The 14,114-nt window shown below is 44.6% G+C and overlaps 1 protein-coding gene across 3 annotated transcripts in view; it reads right to left on the reverse strand.

Moving 5' to 3' along the window:
* The window catches only part of SRCAP (Snf2 related CREBBP activator protein), a 114,150-nt gene that overhangs the window by 67,065 nt on the left and 32,971 nt on the right, over nucleotides 1-14,114 (reverse strand). For all 3 annotated transcript variants that reach the window (XM_068244127.1, XM_068244126.1, XM_068244125.1), the window contains exons 2-5: nucleotides 9,390-9,564; nucleotides 9,096-9,296; nucleotides 5,331-5,516; nucleotides 3,412-3,552 (exon numbers count right to left, since the gene is read on the reverse strand). In XM_068244127.1, coding sequence (XP_068100228.1) covers nucleotides 3,412-3,552; nucleotides 5,331-5,516; nucleotides 9,096-9,296; nucleotides 9,390-9,422 — 561 coding nt within the window. In that variant the 5' untranslated portion in view covers nucleotides 9,423-9,564. The remainder of the gene's footprint in view (nucleotides 1-3,411; nucleotides 3,553-5,330; nucleotides 5,517-9,095; nucleotides 9,297-9,389; nucleotides 9,565-14,114) is intronic.

Genomic DNA, 14,114 nt, shown 5'->3' on the forward strand with positions numbered 1-14,114 from the left:
GACGGAGATCGGCTATTTCCGCCTATCTCCGCGGGAAGAGCGGATACTGCGCCTGCGCTGGAGCCCGAGAGGTACATATTTACATCGCCGCCGCTCCGGGAGGATTTTCGCCGCCGCCGTGGAACCGAGGAGGATGGGGGAAGCCTCAATAGGATCCGGAGGCTTCCCCCACCCGAGATGAGGACTCCCCAGGGGAGGTTTTTTCATTACAGATTTTCTTTAAATTTGAAAACTTTTCTCTTAAATGTGACCTATAACTTGCACAAGTCAAATGAAAAGCAAAGAAGTCAGTTAGGAAAAAATACAAAAATTGGAACAGGTGTATTTACTTTTGATGATGGGAATGGCAATTATGAGAGCCAAAATTGAACTTTACTCAGATTACCTTAGTAGCCAGTGAAGCCAGTGTTTGGAGGCAGCTCATCTTGCTGCTTGAGGTCATACACAGATGATGGTCTAGAAACTGGTCTAGGATCGGTTAAAGTGGATCTGAGAAACTTTTACTCATTGCATAACTGTGTTCCTTTCATATAGTTTATAGGGCAATGGGCAGCACGGTGGCGTAGTGGTTAGCTCTCTCGCCTTGTAGCACTGGGTCCCTGGTTCGAATCCCAGCCAGGGCACTATTTGCAAAGAGTTTGTATGTTCTCTCCGTGTCTGCGTGGGTTTCCTCCGGGCACTCTGGTTTCCTCCCACATTCCAAAAACATACAGATAAGTTAATTGGCTCCCCCTAAAAATTGGCCCTAGACTACAGTACTTACACTACATAATATAGACATATGGCAATGGTAGGGATTAGATTGTGAGCTCCTTTGAGGGACAGTTAGTGACAAGACAATATATATAAATATATACACTGTACAGCGCTGCGTAATATGTCGTCGCTATATAAATACTAAAATAATAATAATATTAGGGCATTCCTCATGCCAAATACTTTTTTTGTTTTGTTTTAATACTCTAATTCCCTATAAACTAAACGAGCCTCACCCACAGCTTTTTAGAGTGCCTTGGCACTGTAGCAAGGGCTTATGGGAGCTCAGTTTGGGCAGAAGGAGGAGGATAATAGCGAGAAATTTGAGAGGCAGTGGGGAGGACGGAGGAGGAGAGGGGAGTGAATTACACACAGACAAGACAAGACACAGAACATTTACATCACGCTTTTCTCCTGGCGGACTCAAAGCGCCGGAGCTGCAGCCACTAGGACGCGCTCTATAGGCAGTAGCAGCATTAGGTCTCCTACTGAATAGGTGCTGGCTTGCTGAACAGGCAGAGGTTCGAACCCAGGTCGCCTGTGTCAGAGGCAGAGCCCTTAACCATTACACTATCCAGCCGCTCTACACACAGGCAAGCTGATAGCATTTCCAGCCCTCAGCCTGTGACAAACAGAACATGGCTGCCCTCATTGTATCACAGGAATAAATAATCATAAACTGCCTAGATTTGCTGTGTAAACTATCTAAACTTTAGATAAAGATATATAGATAAGTTACTTGTTATAGCTAGTTTTTCATCTCCGATCAGCTTTAAGCCACATAGCAATGGCACATGAAAGTGACCAGCATGTACAACTACATATGGAACTACAAATGATACATCTGCATGCTTTATTTAAAATGAAACCAAACTGAATTCTGGAACCCTCAAAATAGTGAGGCCAGATCTAGCATGTGGATGACTGAGGTTATGTATTGTGAGGCATGTCCTCCTAGGAGCCCAAGTAAATTAAATTAAAAGATGCTTCAATAAAATGCAAGTTTAACCACTTCCAGACAAGTGGACACATTAAAATGTCCTGTTTGAGCCTGTTAACAGCTTTAGGACGTTTTAATGCGTGGCTCCCACCCGCCACTGTTGTGCACGCGTGCGGGCCTCCCCCGATGCCGTTAACCGTCAGGACACCGCAATCCATGATTGGGGAATAGAAGCGAGCGCTCTTCAATGCCTGGAATGAATGGACGTAACCCCGATCAGGGGCCACGTCCATTCATAAAACAGGAAGTTGTCAGAGGCTAGTAAAATGTGAAAAAAAAAAATTGAACACTTCCTTGTGAATCGTAAACGAAAGTAAAATTACACATGCACACTTATACATACACTTATAATTAAATATTAAAGTTAATCCCTTAATTCCTTCCATATCCAAAGCCCAAAAAAACCTTGTTAAAAAAAAAAAAAAAAAGGAGGAGCACGGTCAGGTGAAAATTGCTCTTGTCCGTTAGGGTAAAAACCCCTAGGGGGTGAAGTGGTTAATGCTATGCACACTTGAGCGGTTTGCCGGCGATTTCGGCAAAACGCTCAAACACTAGCGCTTTTGAAAGCGCTGGTGTAATAAAACCCTATGGGCCCGTTCTTACTTGGGCGATTTGCAGTAATCGCCACAAATCGCCCAAAACCGCGAAACGCAAACACGTAGCCTGCATCTTTTTCAGGCGATTTCCCCGCGATCGCGTTTCAGTGCTATAGAAGAGCTAAACGTGATTGCGGAGAAATCGCTGCACTGTCCGCTGATTTTTCCACGTGAAATTGCGGAAAAATCACTCCCGCAAAACGCCAGCAAAAATCGCCGGCGTTTTGCGCTTTTAAGTGTGAATGGGCCCTTATACAGCCAACGAATGAGGGTAAGGTTTTGCAATTAGTCTTTTTTTCACCACATCACAAGCACCAGGCATTTTAACGGGTGTGTATACATTTTATATTCACTGTAGGTGCCTTTACATCCTGGAATACAGATCCTTCATCCACAGAAAGAAGCCCTGCCTATACTCTCCAGCCATAGAGATCCTACACCCAGAGATAGAGGCACTGCCTATAACTCCCTGGCCCTAGTGATCTTACGCCCAGAGAAAGATCCTGCTTGTACCCTTCCCTAGGCAAACACATCCACAGACTACATATACAGAAAAAAAGAACCTGCCTGTACTCCCACCCTTAAGAGATCGTACATGCACAGGGAAATAAACCACACCTGTACTGTACTTCCAGGAATAGAGATCCTACACATCCAGGATATGAGGACCTGCCTGTTCCCCCAGCAATAGAGATCCAACACCCCTGTATGCACATCCAAAGACAGAGGTGCTGCTTGTACCCACAGACACCCTGCCTGTCACCCCAAAGATTATACACCCACAGAGATCTAGATCCTGCTTGCACCCCCAGCCATAGAGGTTCTACACAACCAGAATATGAGGTCTGCCTGTACCACTAGGAACAGGGATCCTCGCACTACACCCTCAAATTTCAATGCTAGTAAATTCATGCAGCATGAAGATCATTTTTCAAGCTGCATAAATTAGCATCATCGCAGAATGATATACATTTTATTGACCATTGATAACCACCACACATGATTTAGCAGCAGCCTGACTCCCCCAGATGCACAGTGAGTTCTGACAAGAGCATTCACCTTTTCTACATTGCTCCAGAACTGGCGCACTTCCTTGGCGATGGAGGTAGCAATGCGCCTCAGTTTAGACTGTTCTTCTCTCCGCGCTCTCTCCTCTTTCTGCTTCAGCTCTTCATGGTGACGCACAACCATTCTTACAACCTAACAAACACAAAGAGATGATTTCTAACATGCTCTACAGTCAGCGGTAAACAAGAGAAAAATTCCTTGCCGTCACATCAAAGTCAGTCACTGCACACAACAGATAAAACAGGCACGCCAAAGAGTGTATTAAAAGAAGATGCACATAAACAAAGGATAATGAGGGAGTGCCAATGCAGGAGAAAGTGCAGCCACGCAGAGGAGAACAGAAGGGGTGGCCACGTAAAGATTAGGATAGAGGAGAGAGAAGCTACAAAAGACGAGAGGAAGAGAAAAAATGGATCTGGCACAAGAAGAAAACATGAGGTGAGAGCTGCCACACAGAGGATAGTCGGTGCGAAGAGGAAGGAGCATTCATACAATGGACAGCAAGAAAGAAAGAGGGAACTGCCACATAAAAAAGAGTGGTAGAGAAAGGACAGCCAAAAAGAGGCGAGTGGGAAAGAAAGAAGAGAACACAGACATGCAGAGATGAAAGAGAAATAGGAAGTAAAAGAAACAACCATGCAGGGGAGAAAAGGAGAAGGAAAGGAGTTTGCTACTAGAGGAGCGAAGGAGAGAAGAAAGTGAGGTGGGAAGCTGCGCAGAGGAGAGCAGGCGAGAGAAGGAAAACCGACAAGGAGAGTGAGATGAAAGAAAGGAGCAACCGCAGAGCAGGCTCATAAAGTGTGTGTAGGTGTGTGTGTGTGTGTGTTTTACTTACCTTTGAGTGGCTGCTCCCTGGCCCCTCCCTCCCAAATTGGCCACGGTGATGTTGCGTGTCCCCGGCCACCAATATGCAAGCAGAGAGATGTAGTTCTTCAATATGAGTACATCTCTTGGTTGTAAGAAGTACTCACATTAAAGAGCTACATCTCCCAACATGCATTGCAGTGGCCGGGGATGAGAGGCATCACCTGGACAATTTAAACTGCTTTATCTATGGCACAGAAAGAAGCAAGATAGAAGCCAACATATTGGGGGGTTGGGAACAGCTCCTCTAAAGTAAATGCTTGCTGCCCCCCAAATGCCCATATCATTTACAAGAAGTTCTTAGGAAGAGGTTTATTTGATTATTTCGCAGTTATGGTGCTTGGAACCCTGTTTAGCGGGAGAAGAGGAGAAAGAGTGAGCAGCCTCTCAGATGAGAGTGGGAGAAAGGAGGAGTAGGCAGACGCCATAGGAGAGCTGGAGAGGAGAAATTAGAAACCAGAGGGAGGCAGGAGCCATTAGAGAAGACCAAGACTGTGGAGGAAGGAGCAACTGCACTCTCCTGAGACAGAGGAGGAAACATTCACCACAAAGGGGTGAGCCGGAGATTGGAGTAAGCAATAACATACAACAGAACAAGCACAAAGCTAAGGAGTGTCTCTCTCTGCATAACAGAATGTCAGATATAGACACTTCATTATAGCAAAGACAATTTCCTATAGCACCAGCTACCAAATCCAAGCCTACACATCCAGGCAAGGACCTGTTTTATCAGTGCAATCCTTCAGCTATTAGCGTCACTGTACGTGGGAGTGCAGACAACATAAGATGCCAAGTTAAAGTGAGAATGAGAAGAAATGAGATGAGCGTAAGAAGGAGCAGTCAAACAGAGGTAGAAAGAGGAGCCACACAAAGGTAGGAGGAGGAGGAAGGAGCAGCCACACACAGAAGGAAGCAGCAAGAGGACAGGGTAGCGAGAGGAGTCAGAAGTACAGAGCAGTCACACAGAGAGGAGAGAACCCAAGGTACCTATAGAGACATACAGAGACTTGCTGTATCTAGTCATTTGAGAAAGACATTGCACCCACCTTGCGCGCCACGCCCCTCTTCCAGCGACGCTCCTGTGCAAAGTCTGCAGCCAGCCACTGCATCTCCTCACACAGATAGTCCCACTGCACTTTAGGACGAGTTGGCTCAGGGAACTTGGAGAGGCGGCGCGGACTCCAGAAGCCTTCCTTCCGTAACTCAGCAATTCGATTCTCAATCTCCGCTTCCTTTTTAGGGAAAAATAAAATGGACAGCAAGAGAAAATAAGAAACCGTCCCGGAGATCTTTCTTTTTGCATAAAGCAAAAATGTAATCTTTAAAAATAAATCCAGCCAGAAAGTTACATTTGTGCTTCGGACAAAGCGTGAAAAAAAATATTTTTATTTCACTCTCCCCAACAATTCCCATCACTGCCTGTACTTTGGGGCCCTGGTTCTCCATCAGAAGCCAGATTTAAAGCACACCTAAAGTGAGAGGTATATGGAGGATGACATTCCTTTATAAGCAATACCAGTTGCCTGGCTATCCTCTGCCTCTAATACTTTTACACCCTTAAAGAGACACTGAAGCGAGAATAAATCTCGCTTCAGTGCTTATATTCAACAGCTAAAACGCCGCTATCCCGCGGCTAAACGGGGGTCCCTTCACCCCCAACCCCCCCGCAAAATCAACGACCAAATTGGTCGTAGATTTTCCTGCTGCTGGAGGCAGGGCTAACGGCTGCAGCCCTACCTCACAGCGCGTCTACCAGCGGCGCATCGCCGCCTCTCCCCCGCCCCTCTCAGTGAAGGAAGACTGAGAGGGGCGAGGGAGAGGCGGAGATACGCGGTGACAGGCGCGCGTGGGGCAGGTCTGCAGCGGTTAGCCCTGCCCCAATGCGGAAGCGCTCCCCCGCTGCACGGAGGGGATTTTGAAGGTAAGGGACCCCCGTTTAGCCGCGCGATGGCGGCGTTTTAGCAGGGGCACACTTGCCCCTGCTAACTATGAGCTCTGAAGCAAGATTTATTCTCGCTTCAGAGTCTCTTTAACAAGCATGCAGCATATCAGATGTCTGACATTGTCGGATCTGCATGCTTGTTTCTGGTGTTATTCAGACACTACTGCAGCTAAACCAATCAGCAGGGCTGCCAGGCAACTGGTACTGTTTAAAAGGAAATATATACGTCTGCCTCCATATTCCTCTCATTTCAGGTTTGAGGCTACCATCTTTTAATCAATATCAGTTGTTTGGCTGCCATGCTGAGCTTTTGCAAGCCTGCAGCCAGTGGGAGTCAGCCCAGAGTCAAAGCATCTTATCTGCATACTGATTCTAGGCCAGTGACTTGCAAAGCATCAGCGCAGAAGTCAGGCAAACGGCATTGTTTATTAGAGAATGAAGACAGCAGCCTCTGTATTCCCATCACTTCAGGCTCCCTTTAAAGCAAAGATTCAGCTGGCTGTCATCCACTATGGCCAAGCATTAGAAACCTTTACATTAATTTACACAGATTTTACTGCAGCTTGATAAAGAGTAATATTACTGGGCACAGTGCAGGTGGTATAAAGCCAGGTTAGGAAGGAAGGTGTAGAAATCTGGTGATGGGGGTTTTCAGTGAAACACAGGGTGTAGGCCAATTTGATGAGGTACTGGAACACATGTAGCAAGAGTTCACAACCTTTGTATGGTTATTCTTAGATCACAGTAAAGAGTGCTAAAAGCGGACTCTTCAATGACCCGAAAGCTAGAGGTATGTACATGCTGGATTCACATATCTCGAGTTGTCTGTTCTTCTCCTCACACAACACCCCATGTAATCACTTCTACCACCCTCCCATTCTTTCCTCTTAAAGTGAACCAGAGACAAAGCACCCTCATGTATTTTACCATATACATCAGTGGGAACATTAGAGAAAACACCAACCCTGCTCTCTGTTTCATTCGTAAAATAAAATGAGGGTGCCTAGTCTCTGGTTCACTTTAAAGTGGACCTGAACACTTGCACAAGGCAGAAAAACAACAAAGAGTTATGCACTCTGTATTTAGAGAGTTTGGCCCGTTTAATTCTTCCTCATTTGTGTCTAATCACAAGTTGTAATTTGATCTCTCCCCTGTGTCACGACTGCCACGTCAGAGATGGCAGATGAGCTCATTTGAAAGCACAGGCTGTTAACAATATATCTGCTTCCATGAATCAGGAAGTAGAAACAGTGCCGATTTATTGTAGGGTTTGTATCAGCTGCAGGAAGAGGGAATATTGCTGCAAGACTTTCCTCTCTGAAAATTTGACTTTTCCCAAAAGTTACTTTTTTCAAGGTGTGATTACAGGGAGGCAGCGAGGTAAGTTATGCAGAGCCCTACATCAAACGCTACGCTGTTTTACAAGTCAGTTTATGTGAGTGCAACACCCTTTTATACTTCGCTTTACAGAATTATGTGATAAGAGGTTATTTTAACTTCCTGGGCGATCATCGATTTGCATAATTTTTTTTTTTGTTACACGCAGCTAGCACTTTGCTAGCTGCGTGTAACTTCCGATCGCCGCCGCTCGGCCGCAACCCGCCGTGCAGCCCCCCCGCAGACCCCTTGCGCAGCCTGGTTAATCAGTGCCAGGCAGCACTGAGGGGTGGATCGTGACTCCCTCTGACGTCACGACGTCCATGACGTCATTCCGCCCCGTCGCCATGGCGACCGGGGAAGCCCAGCAGGAAATCCCGTTCTGAACGGGATTTCCTGCTTACTCTGATCGCCGAAGGCGATCGGAGTGGGTGGGGGGATGCCGCTGCGCAGCGGCTATCATGTAGCTGCGCCCCCTCCTGGGCGATGCAATTGTATCGCCCAGAGGGTTAAGTTAGCAAATTGGCCATGAATGGGTTATTGAAGAAGAAGAAATAGGAAGTGGATTGTATCTGATGGTGGAGGTTGGGGGTGACCAGGAAACATCCCCAATGCACTACTAGACCCTGGGGGTTATTGCCTCTGGTGAGGGGCTTCAGATTGGGTGTGGTGTGGTGTGATTTGCAAGAAGAAGGACATTCAAACATCTGCAGGAGGAAAAGAACTTGTGTTGTGGAATTTGTGGGACTTTATTGCTATTACATATGAATTTGGTTGGAGCCTCTACTGAGTATTAAACTGTGCTCCACCATGTAAGATGAAGGCCGCTCCCTCATTATGGAATAACACCAGTCTTATTTTTGGGAGGCTGGATTACAACCTCCACAGCCCCGCCTCCAGTTCTATGACAGCGTAATAACGCAAGATTTCCTTTCTCCTCAGAGGAATGTTGTGCGATTATGCCGCACCCATAGAGCTGGGGGCAGACAACAGAGCTGGAGGCTAGGGAGGAAGTAACCCAACCTCCAAAACAAAATAATAAAAAAAATGCCATGGCATTTTTCCATAATAGGGAGGGGCCATTGCCTTATATGGCATAGCATGGGCAGAGTGGGAACTACGAAGAACTACGGCTTTCATAATTTATTATCCCTGGCAAAGACTTTAAAATTAATTTAATATAATCCCTTGCAAAGACTTTAAAATTACACAGGATTTCCACTTTAAAAAGAAAAAGCGTAAGCTTTTAGCTAATAAGCCTTTTCAGACTCTCTTCCTGTAAGTATAATCCTGATTCCAAACTTCCTGCTTTTACTGATGGCCAACACGGTACAACACCACTCTACAGGCTGTATCACTTGTAGTGAACTATTCCAGCAGTTTCCCAACGGGTTCCAATGTTTATCAGCACCAGTAGAGACTGGCTCAACCATAGTGCAAAGTAAATTCTATCACATGAACAGCTGTAGCCTTACACATGACAGCTACTCACATGTTTGGCCTGCTCAGCAATCTCTGTGGTGCTGTCCCACTTCTGGGCAGAAGTTGAGTCATGCTGGTTACCATCCAGGCCATCATCTGTGGGCGAAGCAGGACCCACATCTCCAATGTCACTTAAAAGGTCAAATGGGGACAGCTCACCACTTGAGCCTGGAGACATGGGGGGTGCACTGGCTGTCACTGCCTCGATTGTCTACAGGAGGAAGAAAACCCATAAATAAAGGTCACACAGACACAAGGCAATCACCACCACACTGACCTTGTCCTTTATTTCAACAGTACACACCTGAGGCAGCTTCCGAGCGGGAGAGGGTTGCATTCTAACAAGTCCAGCACTCTCTTCTTTCGCTCTATACTCCAATGAGGGGTGTGCGACTCGCTGCAGGGCATGCTGGGATGCTGCCTCATTCTGAGCCAGACTCTCCAGCCTCTGGTTTAGTTCAGCAGAACTTTTCACAGTGCTGCAAAAAACAAGAATAGATTAGATCACCCTGGATTCATAGAAAAACGATGCCCCTCTTTCTGGCACACAATAGGGTTCTCCCTCAATCACTAAGCTCACCATGAAAGAGAGGAGACTCCGCAACAGACAGTGACACCAGAGACAACCTGCATACACACACGAGACAGCATACAAGCATGAGACGTACAACACTCAGCCAGCATATACAGCACAGCTGGTACACACACACACACCATCCAGATACTAAATACACACACAGCATAATAACGCATACCCAGAATACAGATGTGGACAAACTTGTTGGTACCCTTAAGGTGGCCACACACACCATATCATTTTTTCAATATCTGTTCAATTTAAGAATTGCAATCAATTTTTCTGACTGATTGTAACATTTCAAAAATATGACCAATGTACCACACACAAGTTAAATCTTTCCCACAATTATGATAAAAATAATTGGAAACTGAGAAAATTGCTAGGGTGTGTATATTAATTGACAATCTAACACACACCATACAATCTTTAGAAAAATGGAAGAAAAATTTCCAACATTCCGGATCGAACTAAAAAAAAAAAAACAAAAAAGAAAAACGGGAAATCCGATCAGATTTTTCAGTCGAATAAAGAGCTTTCGATTTTTTTCAGATCATATTTATTGTATTTCCGTAAAATCGGATCATTTTATTGTATCATGTGTGACCACCTAGAGCTCATTGAACAGACAAAGTTAGATTTAGTGGTAACATCTTTGCCAGTAGCTGAAAGGACAGCATCCCTAAGGCTGGGAGCACACTTAGCAAAACTGCATGTGTTTTTCAGGTGTGCACTACTGAAAACTGCATGCAATTTTGCAAAGTGTGCTCCCAAGCCTTAAAGAGACTCCGTAACAAAAATTGCATCCTGTTTTTTATCATCCTACAAGTTCCAAAAGCTATTCTAATGTGTTCTGGCTTACTGCAGCACTTTGTACTATCACAGTCTCTGTAATAAATCAATGTATCTTTCCCTTGTCAGACTTGTCAGCCTGTGTCTGGAAGGCTGCCAAGTTCTTCAGTGTTGTGGTTCTGCTATGCACTCCCCCCTCAGGGGGGAAAGAAACACACAAATGATCTCTTGAGATTCAAAAGGAATGCTGTATACAGCCTGCTTGTGTATGGATGTATTTTCTATGTGTGGACATACTGTACATCAACCTACTTCCTGTTTTGGTGGCCATTTTGTTTGTTTATAAACAAACTTTTTAAAACTGTTTTTAACCACTTTTAATGCGGCGGGGAGCGGCGAAATTGTGACAGAGGGTAATAGGAGATGTCCCCTAACGCACTGGTATGTTTACTTTTGTGCGATTTTAACAATACAGATTCTCTTTAACAGACAACCCTATCTACTGTGCCAGGGCAGGAATTGAATTTAGTTACAAAGTATACAAAATGTTGAAAAGGTACAAGGACAGTGGCCCACAGGACCTGCACTCAATCCTTCAGGCAGGAGTTCGGGGCAGAGATCTGTAGAATGGTGTCGATAGCCTACAGGAGAGCAAAGCATCTGTTATGGAGCAGGGCAGAGGGCTGACATGCAGTGCACAACAGAGCAGCTTTCAGGATACAGATGATTAGAACATACACAGGGGTCAGCTGGGCGTTGGACATGCTAAATTATCAACTGAGACAATCCTTAAAGAGACTCTGTAACACATTTTTCAGCCTTAGTTCTTCTATCCTATAAGTTCCTATGCCTGTTCTAATGTGCTCTGGCTTACTGCAGCCTTTCCTAATTGCACTGTCTCTGTAATATATCTTATCTCCTTTCCTCTGTCGTGTTGGACTAAGGCTTGAATGTGTGGAATGTGCAGGGCTGCTTGTGATTGGATAGAAGCGATACACACCTTCTGCAGGCCCCCTGCACACTCTGTATGACTCACACAATCTGTTTATGTGAGTCTATCACAAGCTGGTTAATTTGTTTGTAAACACTGCCTAAAACTGTTAATTACAAGCCAGGATTGCAGCAGAGAGTGGCAGAAACAGCACAGAGGGGCACAGGAGAAAATAAGGAATAGAATGGTATGTTTTTTAGTGTAAGAATATTAGAGTACAGATTCTCTTTAACAGCCACATCAGGCAGGTTAAACCCAGCAAGTGTGGGTAGATTAAAGGGAACCTAAACTGAGAAGTATATGGATTTTTCCTTTAAAAATAATACCAGTTGCCTGACTCCCCTGTTGATCCTGTGTCTCTAATGCCTGGCATACATGGGTCGATCCGGCGATATTTTAATTTAATATTTCATTAAATTAAGAAAGTTGTCATCAATTTGGCCGCAGCGACACGGCGTAAACATTACATTTCTAATTTCGCACATTGGCCGGCCAGAACCCGAAGTGGCTGGCCAGAACTAGAAGTGGCCACACTACGGGTTCTGGCCGTAACATATACTAAATAACATCTACGCTGTAAGAATAAAGCCTGATGTGTAGCCGTATCACTAATAGAGATGGTCAATGAGATGAAAATAATTCTGCATTGATGATCAGTGTTCTCCCCAGGCTCTTTTAGCCGGGTGCTCCACCCGGCTAGTTTCGGTGAGCACCCGGCTGTCATCTGCTCAACTCCTCCTCTGCTATAAGCAAAGATGCACCGGCCCTGCATTCTCTCATCTTGCCCCACCCGGCTATTTTTTCATGCCACCCGGCTACTTTTTTATGCCACCCGGCTGTAAAAAAAAAATTCTGGGGAGAACACTGATGCTCATTTATGCTAATGTACAGCACTCTCTTTGCTCATGAAATCAAATAATTTGATATGTTGTTAAAAATTTGGTTTGGTGAATTAAAGGGTACCTGAGACGGATGAAAAGTAAAGTTTTATACATACCTGGGGCTTCCTCCAGCCCTCTTCAGGCCAATCAGTCCCTCGCTGTCCTCCTCCGCCACCTGGATCTTCTGCTATGAGTCCTGGTAATTCAGTCAGTCAGCGCAGTCCAGCCATGTGCCGCTCCCACAGTCAGGTACATTCTGCACCTGCGCAATAGTGCTGCACAGGTGTAGTATGCTCCCGGCGGCGGAGTGTGTGCATGCGCACTACGCCCGACTGGTTTAAATACCTGGACTCATAGCAGAAGATCCAGGTGGTGAAGGAAAACAGCGAGGGACTGATTATCCTGAAGGCGGCTGGCGGAAGCCCCAGGTATGTATAAAACTTTAATTTCATCTGTCTCAGGTTTACTTTGTTACACAGTAGTACTATACTCTACATATGCACTCCCCACAGAGCTGCAGGGAATCCACTGAGAATGTTGTGCACATTGAACACAGAGGTGTTGTCTGTCACCCATAAACCCTGTTCAGATTGTGAATGAAGAATGTGTAATAGAGGAAGAATCTCCTCATTCCCCTGCAGAGTACCTGCACATCATTCTTACATGTACCCACAGTTACATTGCCTAGGGCCTGATAGATGTTCTTTGTTCCAGTCTGTAGCTTTTACAAGTACTCTTTCCAAGGACTAATTTTAGTCTAAAGGGAATATAGTAGTCTACATATCCTTCTCACTTCAGTTGTCTTGTAAAATTCCTAAGCGTTGGCAGTTAAGAGACGAATTTCATGTTATACTTTTAATCAACAAAATTGTAATATGCAAATTAGAGGAGTCTGAGTCGGTGGAATCCTAAACGTCGGAGTCAGTGGATTCTTGGACCGACTCCACAGCCCTGATTAAAACGTCCAATTTATCCCTGTTAATGGACCAATGGACGTTTTTAAAACGTCCAGTTTTAAACGTCCAGTTTTTAAAATCGATTTTCTCAAAAACTTTAAGGTCTTTTTGAAAAAAAAAATGTTGCACTTAACATATCTTGAAAATGTGGGGTTTATATCATGTAAGGGGGCTTTGCTATTTACCGCTAAAGTCGGCGGGTTTTGGCGTTTTTCTTTTTTAAACATGAATACTTTTTTCATTTGAAACTTAAAATCTATTTTCTCAAAATCGATAAGGTTTTTTGAAAAAAAAAATGTTTGCACTTTGTTCCCAATGTTCTACTTAACATAGGCAGATAAAATGTGTGGGTTTTATGTATAGTAGCATCGTTTATTTTAAAACTATAGAGGATGGAATTGTAGAAATTGTGTATTTTTCATTTTTTCCCTTTGTTTTCCCCTTTAAAATGCACAGAACGTAAAGTAATTACAGAACACAAATATCACCCCCAAAAAGCCTAATCTGTGGGGGAAAACACAAGGTATAGATCATTTTGTTGTGATAAGCAATTCCCCTTTTTTTATCTCAGAAGCCATTTTCTGCTAGGTAAGTGTTTTCTTATCAGTGAGTGCCACACTGTAGTCATTTCCTGTCTAAAGGCTCATACACACATCAGACTATACTCTTTGGAAAATGGAAGATCACAGACCAATCTTACCACCCTTCCATGTAATATGAGCCATACCTTCACAGTCTTTTCTATGGAGCTGAACTCCATTAGAAAAAAATCTTTGCAAGATGCTGCACACACAGATGCTGTACAGACACAAAAGATCTGTGTCTGCCAAAG

Source organism: Hyperolius riggenbachi, chromosome 7, assembly GCF_040937935.1.
Source record: "Hyperolius riggenbachi isolate aHypRig1 chromosome 7, aHypRig1.pri, whole genome shotgun sequence".
In the NCBI taxonomy this organism is placed as follows: domain Eukaryota; kingdom Metazoa; phylum Chordata; class Amphibia; order Anura; family Hyperoliidae; genus Hyperolius; species Hyperolius riggenbachi.